The sequence below is a fragment of the Sciurus carolinensis genome, chromosome 8 (genome assembly GCF_902686445.1).
Source record: "Sciurus carolinensis chromosome 8, mSciCar1.2, whole genome shotgun sequence".
In the NCBI taxonomy this organism is placed as follows: Eukaryota; Metazoa; Chordata; class Mammalia; order Rodentia; family Sciuridae; genus Sciurus; species Sciurus carolinensis.
The window spans coordinates 116548870-116569937 of NC_062220.1; the positions used below are offsets into that span (position 1 = coordinate 116548870).

The 21068-nt window shown below is 38.2% G+C and overlaps 1 protein-coding gene across 1 annotated transcript in view; it reads right to left on the reverse strand.

Annotated features, from left to right (window-relative positions):
* Nucleotides 1–21068, reverse strand: part of LOC124990660 (sodium/glucose cotransporter 1) — a 72202-nt gene that overhangs the window by 6595 nt on the left and 44539 nt on the right. The window contains exons 10-14 of the mRNA XM_047560890.1: nucleotides 20773–20880; nucleotides 13921–14071; nucleotides 11456–11624; nucleotides 8086–8301; nucleotides 464–569 (exon numbers count right to left, since the gene is read on the reverse strand). Coding sequence (XP_047416846.1) covers nucleotides 464–569; nucleotides 8086–8301; nucleotides 11456–11624; nucleotides 13921–14071; nucleotides 20773–20880 — 750 coding nt within the window. The remainder of the gene's footprint in view (nucleotides 1–463; nucleotides 570–8085; nucleotides 8302–11455; nucleotides 11625–13920; nucleotides 14072–20772; nucleotides 20881–21068) is intronic.

The following is a 21068-nucleotide window of genomic DNA, read 5'->3' on the forward strand; positions in this document are numbered from 1 at the left end:
TTTCTCATACACTGATTCACTGATCACTGTAAATTTGAGCAGTGAGGCAGCTGAAATGGCCCTGGGCCTCCTTCCCTGACCTCAAACAGGAGAGAACTTTCCAAAATCCACTTATCCATCTCATCCCTCCTCATTACTCCTAGGGAAGAGCTCTGAACTTTGATGAAAGCTTTAGACAGTCTTCCTGTTAGAAGAGTAACTTTAGTGGGGTTGTGGGGTGGTTACCATGAATTGAACTCAGGGGCAATCGACCATTGAGACACATACCAAGCCCTATTTTGTATTTTATTTAGAGACAGGGTGTCACTGAGTTGCTTAGCACCTCACTTTTGCTGAAGTTTCCTTTGGACTTGAAATCTTCCTGCCTTAGCCTCCCAAGTCACCGGGATTATAAGCATGCACCACTGTGCCCAGCAAGAGTAACTTTTTATGGCTTGGAAATAAACTCTGACTCATAAATCACCTATTTCAATGGTATCCTTTGGGGATTCTTGGAGGTCCTCCTCTTCTGCATCCAGGTCAATACGCTCCTCTTTACTGTTGCGCAGGGTCCAACACAGACGATAGAGCTGTGGGAAAAGGAGAAAAGGTTAATATAAAAATCCAGTGTCCTCAGCCAAGTTGTAGGAGAGCCAAGAGGTAACCATCAAAAAAGGAAAAGGAATGGGGACTCTCAGTACCAACAAAGAACATAGATAACAGTTACCACCCACAGCATTATCTCTATACATATTGGAATCTTAGATGTAAATCACACACATGTATACATGTTATATGGAGATTCAGAAGTTAAAAGACTGCCTCAGATAAAGAAATGTTTGTCCAGTGATTTTCTTTTACACATAATAGTTGAATTTGTTCCTTTTAGCACTGGTACTAGGAAGCAAAACTAGACTAAACAGCCATTTTTCCAGACCAGTAGTGTGAGATCATAATTTTATATTATGTCATACTATGGGGATAAGAATCTGCCAAGGAATACAGCAGTTGGCAGAATAGAGTCAGCTAGTGCTAGTTTGCTCCTCCATGGGATGGAAACAAAGAAAACCAGTGTGTAACTGCTTATGGAATTGAGGGGCTATGAATGAACACTGGAAACTGATAGCATAGAAAATTAAAACTGGTGAATTCTAGAGACAAGGGAGGATAGCACAACAAAAGAGGTAGGAATACCTCAGCTCCTAGTGCCTGACACCTTGGTCAGGGGAAAGTACTGATCCTCCAAGGAGGTAAAGTCTACAAAGAAAGAGTCATGGCATGGTACAGAAGGTTGCACCCTGCAGACTAACGGCTTAAAGAAATAGATGACCTGGACTCTGCATAGCAAGCTAGCTTTAGAGAAGGAACTTGTTGAGCCTACCAGCAAACCCTCAGAGTACTATGGCCAGGATCCATCTTGAGTAGGCTCCTATTGTTAGGAACTAAACTGGTATGGGGTCAGAAAACCCAGTAAAATTTCAGTGTCCCAGTGAACATTCTTGTGCACTGACTGGGTAGGTAGTGACCAAATAAGCCACTATGACTTGGGGAAGTGTCCTGGGCAAAAGTTTGCTTCGAGATTTATGCAGGGGGTTATTTATAATTTATTTATTTATGATTAACTTATGCAGGGAGCATAGACTGCAATATATAGGAGAATGTAGGGGACAGTAGTTCAGCAATTCTCCCTTCTGTTACTTGAAGTGTCACCAGCAGTCTCCAGTCTGAAATCATGAGGATAGATGTTGGCAAATTGTTTGGTTCCAACGACCAAAAAAAAAAAGAATAACAAATCTTAAATTTCAATGTGAGTTTAAAACTCACAGAAAAAAGACTTTTAATTTTAAATGTGAGTTGTCACTGCCCTCACATAGAGAGGCAAACCTATTAGAACAAAAGCAGATTTCTCAGTGGAAAATATGAGCACCAGGAGAGTATGGAAGACTTTTTTCAAATACTGAAAGAAAGTAAATGCCAATCTACATTACTATACCCAGCAAAGTTATTCTTCACATTTGAATGATAAATAATGATCTCCCATGATTATCATAAACAAAGAGAATTTATGACCACCAACCCAGCACCACAGAAGGTACTTAAGGGAATTCTATACCTAGAAGAGGAAAAATGATAATCATAATTATGAGAGCACAGGAAAGAATAAATCTCACTAAAAGAGTTGTTAAGCAAATGAGATACAATACAATCCTCATAAAAATTCCAATGACATTCTTTACAGAACTAGGAAAAACAATCCTCAAAATTCATATGAAAGCATAAAGACCCAGAACATCCAAAGCAATCCTGGGCAAAAAGAACAACACTGGGGGGATGTTAATCCTGGTTTCAAAATATACTATAGAGCAATATTAATAATAATAATAAAACAGAATGGCATTGGCATAAAAATAGACCAGTGATTTGATTAAATAGAATAGAGGACCCAGAAATAAACCCATGCCTCTATAGCCAACTGATTCCCAACAAAAGAGAAAAGACAGCTTCTTCAACAAATGGTGTTGGGAAAACTGGATACCCACATGCAGAAGACTGAAACTAGGCCCCTATGCCTCCCCCTGTACAAAAATCAACTCCAATAAATAGATAAATAAACTCAAAGTGAATCAAAGATATTAAGGTAAGACCTGAAGCTTTGAAATGACTAGAAGAAAGCATAGATATAGCCACAGGCAACAATTTCCTAAATAGAATTCCAAAAGCCCAAGAAACAAGAAATAATCGACAAACAGGATCACATCAAATTAAAAGGCTTCTGCACAGCAAGAGAAACAATCATAAAAGTGAAGAGACAACCTACAATATAGGAGAAAAAAAATCCTTTGACAAAGGATTAATATCCATAATGCATAAATAATTTTTAAAAGTTAACAACAAAGGAACAAGCAATCCAATCAAGAAATGAGCAAATGATGTGAACAGACACTTCTCAAAAGAAGAGTATGAATGGCCAATAAATTTATTTTAAAATGATAAATATCTTTATTCGTCAGACAAGTGCAAATCAAAACTATACTGAGATTCCACCTGACTGTGATGTAGTCAGAATGGCTATTGTAAAAATGAATAAATAAATAACCAATACAGGCAAAGATGTGGAGAAAAAGGAACCCTTATACAATCTTGGTGGGAATGTAAATTAGTTGTCACTATAGAAATCAGTATGCAGTTTCTTAAAAAAACTAAAAATAGAACTCCCATACAATCCAGCTATATCACTCCTGGATATATATCCAAAGGAAATAAGTCAGCATACCAAAGAGATACCTGCATACTCATGTTATTATAATTCATAATTATAATTCATATTCATAATTCTAAAGATATTGAATCAGTCTAGGTGCTTGTCAACAGATGAATAGATTTTAAAAATGGTATATATACACTATCGATATTATTCAGTCATAAAGAATAATGAAATCATGTCATTTTCAGGAAAATATGACATGAAGGATATTATGTTAAGTGAAATCAGCCAAGAAAAGAACAAGTATGGCATGTTTTCTCGTGCTCATTGGTGACTATTTGCTTTCTTTACTTTAAAAAGTGTAGTGTTAAATGTGTTTGGGGCTGCAAGACTGAGGCTTGGGAAAGTGATAGCTCCATCAAAGAAAGTCTGTGACGGATACAGTAAATAAACATTGTGGTGATTCTGCAGTTATAAAATTAGTTTTTATTTGACATATATGTTTGTCACAGCTTTCAAAAATTTGGCAATGCAATTGTAGGGTCTCTTAATGGTTCTATAGGTCCTTGTATTCCAGCATCCATGAGTAAAGTACCAATGAAACATTTGGTCTTTTTCTATGGGTATATATGACCTTCGGTTAACTTTCTACTTCTGTTCCCTTGGAAACCTGAAAAAGGTGGAATGCCATCTGGATTGGTTTTGCAGACTTAGATTGCTTATAGTCCCATAATTACTCATTTTTCTAGATTGGGAGGGATATGGAAAAAAAAAAAAAAAACCTAAACCAATGGAAGCACCTAGATTTAAAGAAGAGTCCTTTTAATTTATGAAGTCTTAAATCAACTGGACCTTGACATCGTGCTACAGTTTGAATGTCCCATCCAGAACTTATGTTGAAATTTAACTCCACTGTGACAGTATTAACAGATGTCAGCATACTTCAGTGATACAGGCACATCACTGTTAATGGCAGCACAATTCATAAGAATCAAGTCATGGAACAACCCCTGGTGCCCATTGACAGATGAATGGATAAAGAAAATGTGGCATGTATACACAGTGGATTTATACTCAGCAATAAAGGAGAAGGAAATAAAGTCACTTGCTGGTGAATGGATGTAACTGGAGAACATCATACTAAGTGAAATAAGCCAGATTGAAAAAGTCAAAGGTCAACTGTTTTCTCCCACAAGCAGAAGTTAGAAACGAGGGGAAAACAGAGTTGGGGAATCCCATGAAAATAAAAGGGAAATCAGTGAAGTAGAAGAAAGAGATTAGGGTGACAGAGGAGGGATGAGAAAAAGGAGGAACCACAGCATGAAAGTGATCAAGTTATGTCATGTACATATATGAGTGTACCACAGTGAATGCCACCTACCTGAATATCTATAAAACACCAATTAAAAACAATGAATAGGCCATCTTTTCTCCAGTGAATGCTTTTGGCACCCTTGTCTAGTATGAGATAAATGTATTTATGTGGGTTTGTCTATTACGTACCCTTGGTCTACGTGTCTGTTTTGGTGCCAATACCACACTGTTTTTACTGCTATAGTTCCGTAGTACAGTTTGAAGTCTGGTATTGTGATGCCTCCTTCTTCACTTTTCTTTGTAAGGATTGCTTTGGCTATTCTGGGTCTTTTATTTTTCCAAAATGAATTTCATGATTGCTTTTTCTAGTTCTATGAAGAATGTCATGGGGATTTTAATAGGAATTGCATTAAATTTGTATAAAACTTTTGGTAGTATGGACATTTTGACAGTATTAATTTTGCCTATCCAGGAGCGTGGGAGGTCTTTCCATCTTCTAAGGTCTTCTTCAATTCCTTTTTTTAATGTCCTATAATTTTCATTGTATAGGTCTTTCACCTCTTTCATTAGATTGCTTCCCAAGTTTTGTTTTTTTTTTTAGGCTACTGTGAATAGGGTAGTTTTTTACTCTCTTTCAGTGAATTCATTACTGATGTCTAAGAATGCATTTGATTTATGGGTATTGATTTTATATCCTGCTACTTTTCTGAATTCACTTACTAGTTCTAGAAGATTTTTGGTGGACTTTTCTGGATCTTCTAAATATGGAATTATGTCATTGGCAAATAGTGATAGTTTGAATTCTTCTTTACCTATTTTTATACATTTAATTTCTTTCTTCTAATTGCTCTGGCTAGAGTTTCAAGGACAATGTTGAATAGAAGTGGTGAAAGAGGGCATCCTTGTTTTGTTTCAGTTTTTAGAGGGAATGCTTTCAATTTTTCTCCATTTAGAATTATGTTGACCTTTGGTTTATCATATATGACTTTTATGATGTTGATGAATGTTCCTACTCTCCCTAGATTTTCTAGTGTTTTGTACATGAAGGGGTGCTGTATTTTGTCAAATGCTTTTTCTGCATCTATTGAGATGATCATATGATTTTTGTTAAGTCTATTGATATGATGAATTACGTTTATTGATTTCCATATGTTGAACCAACCTTGCATCCCTGGGATGAGCACCACTTGATCATGGTGCACTAACTTTTTAATATATTTTTGTATGTGATTTACCAGAATTTTATTGAGAATTTTTGCATCTATGTTCATCAGGGATATTGGTCTGAGGTTTTCTTTCCTTGATGTGTCTTTGTCTGATTTTGGTATCAGGATAAAAGCCACATGTAACAAAATAAAATTAAGCCTTTATCTCTCACCCTGCACAAAACTCAACTCAAAGTGGGTCAAAGACTTAGGCACTGAGGTACAGAGACCCTGTGACTACTAGAAGAAAAAGTAGGTCCAAATCTTCACCATATTGACCTAGGATCTGACTTCCTTAACAAGACCCCTAAAGTACAAGAAGTAAAATCAAGAATCAATAATTAGGATGGATTCAAATTAAACAATTTCTTCTCAGCAAAAGAAACAATCAATAAGGCGAAGAGAGAGCCTACAGATTGGTAGAAAATCTTTCCCACATGCATCTCAGATAAGGCATTAATCTCTGAGATATATAAAGAACTCAAAAAACTTAACACCAAAAAAAAAAAAAAACAAATAACCCAATCAATAAATGGGCTAAGGAACTGAGCAGACTCTTCACAGAAGAAGACATACAATCGATCAACAACTATATGGAAAAATGTTCAACATCTCTAGCAATTAGAGAAATGCAATCAAAACTACTCTAAGATTTCATCTCACTCCAATCAAAATGGCAATTTTTAAGAATACAAGCAACAATAGATGCTGGTGAGGACGAGGGAGAAAAGGTACACTCATACATTGTGGGTGGGAATGCAAATTAGTGCAACCATTATAGGAAGCAGTATATAGATTCCACAGAAAACTTGGAATGGAACCACCATTTGACCCAGCTATCCCACTCCTTGGTTTATACTCAAAGGATTTAAAATCAGCATACTACAGTGACGCAGGCACATCAATGTTTATAGCAGCTCAACTCACAATAGCTAAACTATGGAACCAACCTTGGTGCCCTTCAACATATTAATGGATAAAGAAAAGGTGGTATATTACTCAGCCTTAAAGAAGAATGAAATTATGGCATTTGCTGGTAAATGAATGAAGTTGGAGAATATCATGCTAAGCAAAATAAGCCAAACCCAAAAATCCAAAGGCTGAATGTTTTCTCTGATATGTGGATACTAATTCACAATAAGTAGATTAGGTAGAGAGGAGTGAAGGGAGGGGAAGAGGTATAGGGGAAGGAATGATAGTAGAATGAAACAGACATTATTACCTCATGTACATGTATGACTGCATGACCAATATGATCCTACAATATGTACAATCAGAAAAATAAGAAGTTGTCCTCCATTTATATATGATTTATCAAAATGCATTCTAATGTCATATGTAACTAATTAGAACAAATAAAAAATTAAATTTTAAAAAAACAATGAATAAATAGAAGTAAGACCAGTAGAGTAGAGATGGAAACAGGGGCAGGAAGGAGAGGAGGAAAAGTGGAATTACTGGGGATTGAAATGGAGCAAATTATATTCAATGTACATATGAATATGTCAAAATGAACCCCACTATTATTTGTAACTATCATGCACTAATAAAAACATTTTTAAAGGGGGATAATTAGATCTTGAGGGCTCTCTCCTTATAAGGGCATTAGAATTCACTATTGTGGGAGCACTTTTGTGAAAAAATAAATGTTTGACTTCTATTCATATTTCTATCTATCTCTCTCTCCTCTCTCTCTTCCCCCCGATCCATTCTTGCCATATAATGCCTTCTACAAGGTTATGTTGTGGCAAGAAGGTCCTCACCAGATGCACCCCTCAACCTTAGACTTACCAGCCTCAAGAACAGAGAACCAAATAAATTCTTATTACTTAAAACCTACTCAGTAAATGGCATTTTGTTAGAGCCACAGTAAACAGACTAAGACATATTGTTAGAAATGTCTTTCATTTTATGGTGACTTTGTTGGCTTAATCGGAAAATATCAAAGGATAAATCATACTACAAATTTTCTTAAGTGTAGAGATTTTTATAACCAGGACTCAGAAGCTTCAACTATGGAACTGTTACAAGAAACACTAGTTCCTATTTTGAACACGGGTTTCTAAGTCAAGGTAGCCCTGCACCTGCTCATGTGATCTCGCTTCCCTTGCACATAAACTGTTACTCAGGGAGCAGGATCCAGAGGATACCCCCTGGACTGAATTGTGGACTATCAGGACTCCCATTGAAAATGTACTCTTGAAACTGCCCAGCTGGCATACCAAGATTCCTCTCCTGTGCCCTACTACCCAAAACCAATGGCAAATACAAACTATTTTATTCATGCAGGTGGGAGATGTCTAGTTGAGTTGAGGTCAACCAAGAGTGCTGCAACATGAATGGGAAGCAAGGACAGAAGAGGTCTTCTGAATGGGTACTCACATGCACGTCTGGAATGGGCTTGGTGAAGAGGGAGATGACCACGATGGTGATGACAGAAATGACAAAGAGGAGAATGGCAAAATACAAGTAGTGTACCCCACATATAATGGTGGGACAGTTGCTGGGCTCCATGCAGCTCCCAGTTCCATAGGCAAACTCAGTAATCATACGGGAAACCCCAATCAGAAATCCTAGGATGAGTCCCCAGAAGGCTCCCTGTGAAGGAAAACCCTGAGTTAATGAGCGCTGAACACACAAAATAGGTGGGCATTCTAACGTTCCTAGAGGTGGACAGAGGCAAAGGAATAAAGATGAGAGAAATGGTAGCTCTGGAGCGTCTGAAGCCAGAACATGGTGGGCTGGGACTGTTAAGTCGGGCTTCCAGGGGGTCTGCCTATCTTGATTCAGCAGCACAATTTCACCTGCATCATTAAACAAGGACTCATAATATAATGGGGTAAAGTGCCTAATAACACATATAGAATTTTAATCTCAAGTCTTAATTCTAAAAATTCTTCTTTTTTTTTTTTTTTTGTGGTGCTGGGGATTGAACTCAGGGCCTTGTGCTTACAAGGCAAGCACCCTACCGACAGAGCTATCTCCCCAGCCCTAAAAAATCATTTTAACTTAAAAAACATTTGAACTTCTCTACCTGCAACTATTGTCACCACCTGCCTCCAGATTTCAGGCCCATTCAGATATAAAGTAACTACATGTAGAGCATTTTGTCTTCTTTGAAGACACTGAAAAAGAAATTAGGTATTTGCGGGGTGGAGAAAGTAAGTTTTCCATATAAAAATAATTCTTCCTTCTTTAATCCCCTTTATAAATCCAAAGTTGCTATTTTATTTTAATAACAATGTTATATGATGTGTTTTGATATCAAATTTGAAGTTTTTATATGAGATGCACAAGAGACTAAAAGAATTAGGGGACTATTTTTCAGGGATCTTTCTTTGACTTCTTTCTTCTTCCTTCCCTTCTTCCCTCTTTCTTTTCTTTGCTTTCTTTCTTTCCTTTCCTTCACCTTCCTTTCTTTGCCTCTTCCTTTGCCTTTTTTTTTTTTTTTTTTCCCTTTTGGTCTGCACTCACCTAAGGTCCACATCTACTTCTGAAAGCTACATATTAAGTGAACCAAATCAGAGTGTGCTCTTACAAGTGTGCCCAAAATGAATCTTCAGGATTTTGTCAAGGGTTGTTCAGTCCCTTCACTAGCCACAGATATTCCTATACTTTACATTCCAAGTGTACTAAATTACCAGGTATTCTTTAAGTATGCCATGTATGTTTGTGTCCCAGGATCTTGTTCAGGTCATTCTCTCCATCTGGGAGAGTGTGGATAGTTCTCTTCCTGGTAAATTTGTTCTTTCTTAAATAGAACAAGCTAGAGAGAGCTGGGGGGAGGGGTCGCCCTCCTTGCTGTGGCCACAGCACTGTGAACACACCTCCATGCCAGCCCAATTCTACCACTGTGCAATCACACTTCCATTTCTCTCCTTCCCCATTTGAACTGGAAGCTTGCCCAGAGAAGGAACAAAGTTTCATTCACTTAATGTAGCTAGGGCCTGGCCCACACCTGGCATCTGAAATTGTCTATTAAATTAATAAATGAGTAAGAAAAAAGGTTCACCATTCATCCCCCATAATATATTCCTTCAAAAAACATTTTTTATTTTAGTTAGTATGAACAATACTGATAAGCTTACCAAGAATTTCTTCTTTTTTGGCAATTAACTTTATTTTTTTTATCTTTATTCTCATGTGGCTCTTTAAAAATTTGATAGCCTTTGACATTTTCTTGTGCATTTTAGGATATTTAGCATATCCCTGACCTCTAACCACTGGGTATATGCAGGGTTCTCTGAGGCAGAACTATCAAAAATGTTTCCAGACATTGCAAATGCCCTCCTTGAAGGGGGTGAAAAAATACCTCCAATGAACAATGTTCTATCTCAATTCTTGGCTTTATTTTTGAAAGTGCTGATCCATTGATAAATTGAATATTCTTGTGGCCTGCTGCAATTCCAATCTGGGCTTTTAGACACAGTTGAGAATCTGTATTGTAAAAATATTTCAGGGAACCAGCTTTCTGCCAATCCCTACTGAGACCTGTCCAAAGATCCACATCTTTGTCTCTAACCTGTTGAGATTACTTTCTGGTTTAATTCTGATCTCTCCAAGGTGTCTGTGTGCCCAGTTTTGTATAACTAGAAAATCTGGATTATTTTCCTCTTAGCAAATGTGGAAAGAAGAGATATACCTGCTGTGTTTTGTGCACCTCAAATCTGGGTTACTTCACTGAGGTATTTCCCTCATGCAGTATATATCTGTTTCTATCCTTTTGGGAGAGAGGAAATGTCTCCAATCAAAACTATGTTATCAAATTTATTCTTTTAGACTGTAAGCCACATGGTCAGCACTGCTTCTCTTTCCCAGCCCTTCCCAGCAGATAGATGGTTGGAAACAGAGACAGCTAAGCAACACTCCAGTTGTACAGCATATCCAAATGCATCATTCTCATTGTGCTTTGAAAACAGCAATGCACTGTACTTTTGACCTAAATTCTTTAACCTGGCTTTCAAAGTGACCATTCCTATTCTAAACTTGACCTGCTTTTCCAGCTGCAACTTCCATTATTCACACACAAACTCTCTAGCCAGATGCAATTCCTTGCCAGTCCCTTGCCTTCCCCTTATCCTTCCATTTCTATATTTGGGCAAGGCTTTTCTCCCTGGCTTAAATTCCCTCTCTTTCTTTTCCAATTTTAAGACCCACCTTTTCCAAGGCACCTTCTCTGATCATTTCAGCACATGTTGATTGATGCAGCCTTTCCTGAATCCCTTCCTACTTACATTTTTGAACCACATTTGAAATATGCCTCAATTCTTATCTATCTTTCATTGTTTTTCAGATAAAATGTTTGAGCAACAAGACTGTGTCCTTCACTGGGCCCTGAAGAGTGCTGGCAGGAAAGCTAAGTTCACAGCACAGCCACTAAAGGTAACTTGTACTAGGATTTCCTGTAGAACTGCTCACCCAGAGACTACAAAATTCACAGGAGATGCCATGTGGTCAGGTGAGAATCACCATGACTGGATAGAAAATGCACAAAATTAGTTGGGACCCTGTGCCAAGAGGAACAGGGGAGTTAGAGACAAAGGGGACCTAGTACCAACTCCTGAGGAATTTATTTCTACTCTTAAAGGGTCCCTGTGTTCCATAGAGACTTTCCCATATAAACCTTTAGTAGCACATCCATTTCTGCTTAAGATCTCTGGGAAACAGAATCCCTTCCACAGAGAATATGCACAACCCCATAGAGAATTCTGTGGTGGAATGGTTTTTCTGAACATGTCAGAACAATACCTACAGGCTCAGTGGTTCTCTTCCAGAAAATAGCAAGCAGGAAGACAGCTGCGATGGGTGGTCCCAGGTAACTGGTGATGGACTGGATGTAATCAAAGAGCTGCCCACTCTGTGCTGACTGCACAATGGGCACCCAGGCAATGCTGATGCCAATCAGTAAGAGAATGAACAACCTGAAATCAAATTCCCCACAGCAGGATGTCAATAAATAATCGTACATAAATAAATATATATCACTGTGTCCCACATATACATACATATATCACTAGCCAACATATATGCACATATGTATATGTCCAAATACATAAATACATAACATGACCACAGCATGGAAAAATAATAAGCAAATTCATTCCTGAGTCTTTTTTCCTCCCTTTTCTGCCTTTAGGAACATCACCTGTGACTACAAGTAAGTGAAACACACTTGGTTTTCAATAGTCATCTAGACCAAATCATTCCCATACAAAAATCCCACTTTGGGAGGCAGTAGAATTCAGGGACAAGGGTATACTTTGGAGCAAGACAGTTCTTACTATCTTCGTGTGATATAGAATGCAATGCTTAGCCTCTCTCTGAATCTCAAATTCTCCAACTCTAAACTGAGAATAATGTGGCTGACCATGCAAGGTTGGAATAAGCATTAGTGAGAGTAAAATGCCTCGCAAATAGTATGCACTCAATAAATAGTAAAATATATATATAGTGTTATTATCTTCTCTTCCTTCCTCGTGATATAATTTAATACAAGCTAAAGAAAGTTTATAAAGGAACAGTCCAGATAGGAAGGGACACAGTTAGGTATTTCCAGCTCTCTCCCTCTTGACATTTGCCATGTCCTAAAAGATTGGAGATTCTCTTACAAGCTCTTATTACTTGGCTTCTTGATTTAATTATAAATTAAGGGAATCTTAACAGCAGAATACAGGAAGGGGATTGGGGAGAGGGGGGAGGGATCAGAAGGGAAAGGACTGCAGAATGAAATTTACCAAATTTTAGATAGATAGATAGATAGATCACAATGAATTTCATTTTGTGTATAACTATAATGCATCAATTTTAAAAACAATAAATAAATGGAAGGATGACCAGTATAGCAGAGGAAGGGGATCAGGAAGAGGGAGGAGAGGAGGAAAGGGGCAGAACTGGGGATTGAAGTGGAACAAATTATGCTATATACCTCTAAGAATATGTACCACTATTATGTAAAACTATAATGCACTAATGAAAGCATTAAAAAAGAAGGCTCTGATTCAGTTACCTCACATGAATTTATGGCAAAAGTCTTATACTCACCTTCACAAAGTTGTGTTTTTACATATTTCTCTTTGGGGAATTCCCCTTCCACTGCCACTTATTTACTCAAATTTGACCTACCACTCTGAACCCAGTTCAGGTTCTTCCTCCTCTAGCTTTTCCCTACTGTGCCATCTATGCTCATCTCTCCTTTATCTGAGTCCCTGATTGCTCTTACAGTCCACACAGCAGAGTCTGAAATTGTTTCATGGTACTGTGAGTTTGTACAGGAGACTGAGATAAGCCACAAGATAGTTAGTTATGGGATGGATGAAAGTATGAGACCCATCATATATTAGGACTAGGGGATCCAGACCTGTCCAAAGCAATGGAGTGGTCTTCTTTCCCATTTTGCACTTGAACCTTATAAATACAAAGGAGAGTTAATAAGTGCCTTTTTAAGAGAAAGTCAGTCAAGGTAGCAGTGCTATTTCCTATGATGCAGAGTAGTAGATTCTGGGCTGGTCAGATCTCCCTTGGCTGCCAGGTAACTTTTCCTTTCTTTACCACAGTATTACTAATGGGACTGGGAAGTGACAGCCCATATCCCTCCTGAACTCACTGGGAATCTTTTCTTGAAATAACATCCCAGGGTTTTGTTCCACCTGCCCTGAGGAGAGTGCTTTTGCCCCATGAAGAGACTTATCAGCAGTCAGTCACACACCATAATCCCAGTGACTCAAGAGGTTGTGGTAGGAGAATCATCACACGTGAGGCCAGCCTGGACAATAGCATGACCCTGTCTCAAGTTTTAAAAAGTTTAAAGTGTTGGGATTGTAGGTCATTGGTAGAGCACCTCTTGGTCACATTCCCAGTACCAGGAGATCAGGGGGAGAGAGAGTGGGTAGAGAAAGAGAGAAGAGACACACAAGCACTTCTAGGAATCCTCTATCCAGAGCATCTGCTCAATGGCTAATCATGATAATGAGCACACCTGATCCACTTGACAGTGTTTTGATATTTTCAGAGTCCAGTTGGGTTGATTTACTCATTTGACAATTAAAGATGTAGAGCATTGTTTGATGACCTCCAATTTTCCAGTGTGAAGTTAAATACCACTGAAGGGCAAATAAAAATAGCCACAGATGTCACACAACCAGCACCATCCAATATTGCCTAACTTATTCTCTGATCATTCAAGCTTTTGTGATACTAGATGCAGAAAGCTGCATTTACCTTCCTGCAATCATCAGCTCTTTCTCAGATGCTTGCTTCCGGATCTTCGTGTAGATGTCCATGGTGAAGAGGGTGCTGGCACTGTTGAAGATGGAAGTTAGGGAGCTCATGAGAGAAGCCATCATGACCGACAGCATCAGGCCTCGCAATCCTGGAAGTAAAGGAAGTTCTGAATGGCACATCCAGTACTTCAGCAGGACTCAAGTCTTGTTTGTTTCTGAAACCATGCCATCTTCCCCAGTGTATCTCTCCAGAAAGAATAAATGTTTTGGGGCTGGGGAGATAGCTCAGTCGGTAGAGTGCTTGCCTTGTAAGCACAAGGCCCTGGGTTCAATCCCCAGCACCCCAAAAAAAAAAAAAAAAAAAAAGAATAAATGTTTTAAGCTGGGTGTGGTGGTGCACACCTGTAATCCCAGTGGCTCAGGAGGCCGAGTCAGGAGCATTGCAAATTCAAAGTCAACCTCTGCAACTTAGCAAGGCCCTAAGTTACTTGGTTAGACCCTGTCTCTAAATAAAATATTTTTTGAAAGGGTGGGGATGTGGCTCATTGGTTAAAAACACCTGGATTAAATCTTTGATACTGAAAACAAACACACACACAAAAAGAATAAGTGTTTTAAGAAATAGGCTATGGTTTTAAATTATAAGCCCACAACAACCAACAGAGCTCTAGAGAAAAAAAATGTATGAGGTAAATACTTTGCAATTGGATAAAAATCCTGGTGATGGTGGTGGTGATGTTTCCACTGGCTTTTGTATGATCTCTCACCCAAAAGATTGATGATAGAGCTCAAAGACATTTAAGTGAGGATTCAAAAGATAAGATTCTCAAGAAAATGAAAAGACAGCCACAGAATGGGAATAAACATGTACAAATCATATATCTGGCAAGGATCTCCTATACAGATCATATATGAACTATTATATCGCAATAATAAAAATACAAATAATCCAGTTAAAAATGGCACAAGATCTGAATAGCCATTTCTCCAAGTATACATAATGGTCAGTAATGACATGAAAAGATGCTTGACATCAAGGAAATTCAAATCAAAGCCACAATGATTACTATTTCACACCAACTACAATGGTATAATTTTTAAAAGATAGCGAGTGTAAGTAGAGAAACAGGGACCTTCTCTTGCTGGTGGAAATGTAAAATGGCAAAGTTACTGTAGAAAATTGGCAATTCAGCATACAGTTAAACATAGAGTTACCATATGATTCATCAATTCCACTCATAGTTGTCTACCCAAGAGAAATAAAAACAAATATCCACACAGACACATGCACATGAATGTTCATGGCACCATTATTTATAACACCCAAAAAAGCAGAAATAACTCAAATGTCCATTAACTGATCAATGGTTAAACAAAATAAACAATTGATAAATTGTCATGCAATGGAATATTATTCATTAATAAAAAGAAATAGGGTTGGGGATATAGCTCAGTTGGTAGAGTGCTTGTCTTGCATGCACAAGACGCTGGGTTCAATCCCCAGCACCACATAAATAAATAAATAAATAAATAAATAAATAAATAAAATAAAAAGAAATAAAGTACAAATACATGCTATAACACAAAACAACTTTGAAAACATCATGCTATGTTAAAGAAGTCAGCACAAAGCACCATATATTATTACATGACTCCTTTTGTATGAAAGGTCTAGAACAGGCAAATCTATAGAGACAGAAAGTATATCTCTGGTTATTTAGGACTAGGAGTTTAGGTTGAAATAAGGAAGGACTGCTAATTTCTTTAACAGGTTCAGGATTTCTTTGTGGGGTGATGAAAATTTTCTAAAATGGACTGGGGCAATTAGCACTACTCTATGAACACACTAAAAACCACTGAGTTGGACACCTTGAATGGGCAAATCTCATGGTATATCAATTATAACTCAATGAAGTCTTAACTGAAAGAAGGCAAAACTCTGTTTCCAACTCTGACCTTAAACAAGTTTCATAAAACTATAGGCTTCATTTCTTGATGTGTTAAATCAGGATAATATGACATCCACCCACATCAGAATAAGAAGTGTCGTTTTAAAGATTTTCCCAATCACAGCAGGTATGGTTGACTATAACCTTTGTTATTCTTTCTGTACCAAGGAGGGCACACAATTGCACCAACTGAAGGCCAACCAACACAGCATAGAATTACGGTCTCAGAAGTGAAGTGACCTTAGGGATCACTTAGGCTTATCATCCGCCAGCTACACGGGTACCTTCTACAACTGAGGATTGCCAAATCCTCAGTAATAGGAAATCTCCTACACCACAGGAAGCCTACTCCCTCTTGGATAGTTCTGACCAGGCTGAAATATGCCTCTCTATAGCTTCTGTCCTTATGCAACTCAGGGAGAGATCTTACCTTTCACCCACTTTACCTCTTTCATATATTTAAGGATAACTCATGTCCCCTTGAACTCTCTCTATGCTCTAAGCTAAATATCTTCAGTTTCTTTCAATATTTCTACATAATTTAGGAACCCAAACATATAACACTTGACTCATATTTCTGTTAACTTCAGTTTCTTTATTCGAGTCAGCATTTATGCCTGTTATGATTTAGATTTGGAATGTCCCCATAAGGCTCATGTGTTCAAGGCTTGGTCTTTAATACAGCAATGTTCAGATGTGCGGCTTTGGGGAAGTGATTGGATCATAACCTCATCAGAGGATCCATCCATCCACTGAAGGATGCATAATCTGATGACTCTGTTGGGAACTGGTAGAAACTAGGGGAGGTGAGACCTAAAGGGAGTAGGTCCTTGGGGTCATGCCCTTAGGATTTATCTTATCCCAGGCCCTATGTACTCTTTCCCTTTCTCTCTCCTTCTGGCTGTATGAGGTGATTAATTTTCCCCTGCCACACCTTCCACATCATGACATTCTGCCTCACCATGGCCTGTAATCAACAGAGTGAAACCTCTAGTGACTGAAACCTTTGAAACAAATCTTTTCTCCCTCAGGTTGGTTTTCTCAGGCATTTTGTCACAGAGACACAAAGTTGATAAACACAATGTAAAGTGGTCCACTTCATGCTTCAAATATAACCCTTGCTGCTCTGCAATTGTGACTTATTTTTATTTATTTATTTATTTTTTAATTTTTTTTGGTGGTGCTGGGGATTGAACCCAGGGCCTCATGCTTGCAAGGAAAGCACTCTACCAACTGAGCTATATCCCCAGCCTGTGACTTATTTTTAAAATGTACATGTTTTTTCTCTTCTCCTCCTCCCCCTCCCTGATCTCTCCCCTTCTCTCATCTTGGGGGAAAGAGGATTACCCTCTTCCCCATACTAAGCCGAGTTGTCCATGAGCACACACTCACCACAGGAATGAAATAATTCAGATTTCAGGGATGGTGCCAGATCTAAGAAATCTTCCAAATGAGCAAATGAATCATGACTTCCATCAGGACATGCCTGGAATGCAGCCTTTGAACCACCTCTTTAAAAGTTCTCTGTTCTTCCGGATGGGCAGAATGACAACCCCTGGGATGGGAGTCCCTGTGTTTCTCTTTTGCTACCTAATAGATATGGAGAATGAGAAATCCCCAAGATAGAGGTCTGAGAAAAGGGAGTGAAAAAGAAGGCCATGCACTGACAGCCTTCATCTCTCCCGAGACAAATGTTTTCCAGGTGCCAAGTGCAGACAGGGAGGAGGTGTTTTATCACCCTTAAAAGAAACAGTCTCTAGGAGGTGTTAATCTCCTTCACAATAAATCCTCTCCAGACACTGCCCACAAACCTTCAACCAAAAAAAAGTTTGAATTTCTGAGTGCCCAAGGAAATTGATATGTACACCAGACCACCCCTCAAAATAGCCTATATAAACCCCGTCCTTTTCTTTGTTCAGTGGTTCATTTTCCACCAGGACAGTAGGTCCACTGGCAACATTTTCATCCCTGCATCCCCTGTTCCAGTGTGAAACTATTCCTGAATAAACCGCTGAGATGACTCTTGAGGTTTGTGTCCTGCCTGGTCTTTTTGTGCTAACACTAGCCAAGTAATAAAACTTCTTTTTCCTTCTTTTCAAAACCTTGTCTTCTTTATTGGATTATCACTACGGACAAAGACAAAGCTTTCAGTAACAACAGTGCCTCTTGAGATCTTTTAGGAACATGATTCTGTTATTCCTCTGGGTTTGGTATCTATAAACAATTTTATGGTCTCATATAAATAGCCTTGCAGTATAGATTATAAAGTCTGCCCATTCCAATCTTTTCATTTTGTAGGAGATTTTTAAAAAATGTGTCCTCCTAAGTTTATATAATATAGATCACAGACTACTGGAGCTATAGGAGTTATAAAGACCATTTAGTGCAACTTTCTCATTTTTCAGTTGATAAAATAAAGTTCTATTTCAAGGAGTTATGTGGTAGGGCCTTCAGCCATTTGCTCAAGGTTACTTCGTCAGGTAATTGCTAAACTGGGACAGAACTCTGCCCTCTGTTCCACAGTCATTTCAAACTCTCATTCATTTATTCATATTTGTTGAATATAATTTTAGAGCAGCCCAGATAACTAATGGTACATCAGACCAAAATTTTAAAATTGGAGAGAGGAAGATAAGAGACATTTAGGAGACAAAATGATACCATTTGATGTGGATTGGTGGGAAAACAACTTAGTGGTTGAGGAAAGGAGGATGAATCAGCAAATGAGACAAAAAGAAGCTACCTAAGAACATGGAAAGGGAGAAACAGGAGAGTGGGTGAGGGTAACTGTACCAATCTAAAGAAATAGCACAAATGTCCCCACAGAGACCCATGTAATCCAAGCCAAAACTCTAGAAAAGTCATTGTGACTCTTGCTCATTACAACCTTAATAAGCAACCTGGCTCAGTGGGGTAGTTAACTATTACTCCCGTATTTATGGCATTTGAATGCAAATTTTTTGCCCAAGGTCATGCATGAAGTCTGTGCATGAAGTCTTTTAAAAGAAAAAAGAACCCTCCCAAATTCCTCAATTCCACCCTTGAGCAGAGTTAAGCAAGCCAGGTAGCAGACAAGAGTTGCTTATATGGCCTTGAAAAGGTCACTTTCTTACAGAAGGCCTCAGTTTTCCTATTTGTAAAATGAAGAGGTTGACCAAATGGCCTCTAAGTTTCTTTTCAATGATAAAATTTTTAATTTTATTCTAAATCAAGATATTAATATTTATGGATTTTTGATTTCCTGAGACCCTCCTAACCTAACCAGATTTTTAGCCCTTGAGCTATAATTAAGAGATTTTTTTTTTCTCCAATGAGAAACATGAACTACAACCTCACAGGTCAATCCCCAAACTCTAGCTATTCTAAACCCGGGAGGTGATCTTCTAGGATAACATGTTATTTTTTTTTTCTTTTTTGGTACTGAAGATTGAACTTTCAGGAATGCCTAACTACTTAGCCACATCACCAATCTTTTTTTATTATATTGAGACAGGCTCTAGTTAAGTTGCTTAGAACCTTGCTAAATTGCTAAGGCTGGCCATGAACTTGAGATCCTTCTGCCTCAGCCTCCCTCACCTCCGCTCTTCCCACCTCACCAGTCGCTGGGATTACACACATGTGTCACCACCATGCCCAGCAGGGTAGGGCTCACCTGTAATTCCAGAAATTTAGGATAACATATCCTGTATGACAACAAGCCCCACCGAATTCCATCCATCTACAACTTATCTACAACTTCAAACTCCTTCCTTCTAGAAGAACTAAAAATCTGAACTTTTTCTTCACATATGCCCTTGAAACAATCTAAAAGTCAATTCATTCTCCAGGTAAAATTCCCTTATACCTGGCAGGCTTAGTTCAAGCTTTCATATTAATCTGTTTGAGAGTTTTATTTGTTTTTAATGGATAGGAAAACTGTTTATATTTATCATTTATACCATGACATCTTGAAATATGTATAGATTGTGGAATGGCTAAATCTAGATAATTAGCATATCACATAGTTATCATTTTTTGTGGTAATCCCTCGGCAATTTTCAAGCACATACACTATATTGTTTATGACCATAGTCACCACATTGTACAATAGATTTTTTGAACTTATTCCCCCTAAATGAAATTTTGTATTCTTTTACCAAGATTTCTCTAATTCATGCCACCCTTTGTCTCAGTCCCCGGTAACTACCATTCTGTCTGTTTCTACAATTTTGACTTTTTAGGTTCTGTGTTTAAGTGAGAACATACAGTATTCATCTTTCTGAGCCAGGCTTATTTCACTTAACATAATATCCTCCAAGTTCATCCATGTTTTCATAAATTAAAGAATTTTCTTCTCTTTTAAGGCAAAACAGTATTCCATTGTGTATATATACCACCTTTATCCATTCAAATGCTGATGAGCACATGGATTGATTTCATATCTTCACTGTTATGAACCATGTTGGAATGAACACAGGGGTGCCGATATCTCTTCAACATACTGATTTCATTTTCTTCAGATATATATACCCAGTAGTGGGATTGTTAAGTCATAGTGTAGTTCTATTTTTTTTTTTTTTTGAGGAACCTCCATCCTATTTTCCACAATGATTATACTAATTTGTATTGCCTGTGTTGAAGATCTTTGAAAGATTGTCTAGATGGTCATGGATGGTTGTCGTTATTAGTTTTCCCTAATAAGTTTTCAGATCATCTCTTTTCCAAGCCTGACTGATGGAGAAGTCCCAGGACTCATAGACTCTAGCTAAGCCACATGTCTTAGAGACATGTACAAAACCTGAAAACACTTAGAATGAAACTTCCCCTACTGACCCCCTAGATTCAGAAACTGCTTAGTCTCAGAAGGAACCCAGGAATCTAGAAGGAGCCTAAACCCAATCAGCCTCCCAAGAAACACTCACCATTAGGCATGAGCTCCACCACCAAGGTTGGGTAGGCGATGTTGGTGCAGCCAACTGGGGTGCCACAATATTTTATACATTCTGAGGGAAGGACACAGGCAATTTTTTCTGGGGAGAGATAGAGAATCATGTCAGCAAGCACACATTGGGGAAATACTTCTAGGATTCACCTTCTTAAAATAAGGCGTCAAACATGGCATTTCTGCCCAGGGCCCTGAAATAGTTCCACAGAGTACAGCTTCCCCTGAGCACCTCTATCCTATGCCCCTGCCCTTCTGGTCTTGATACATCCCCAA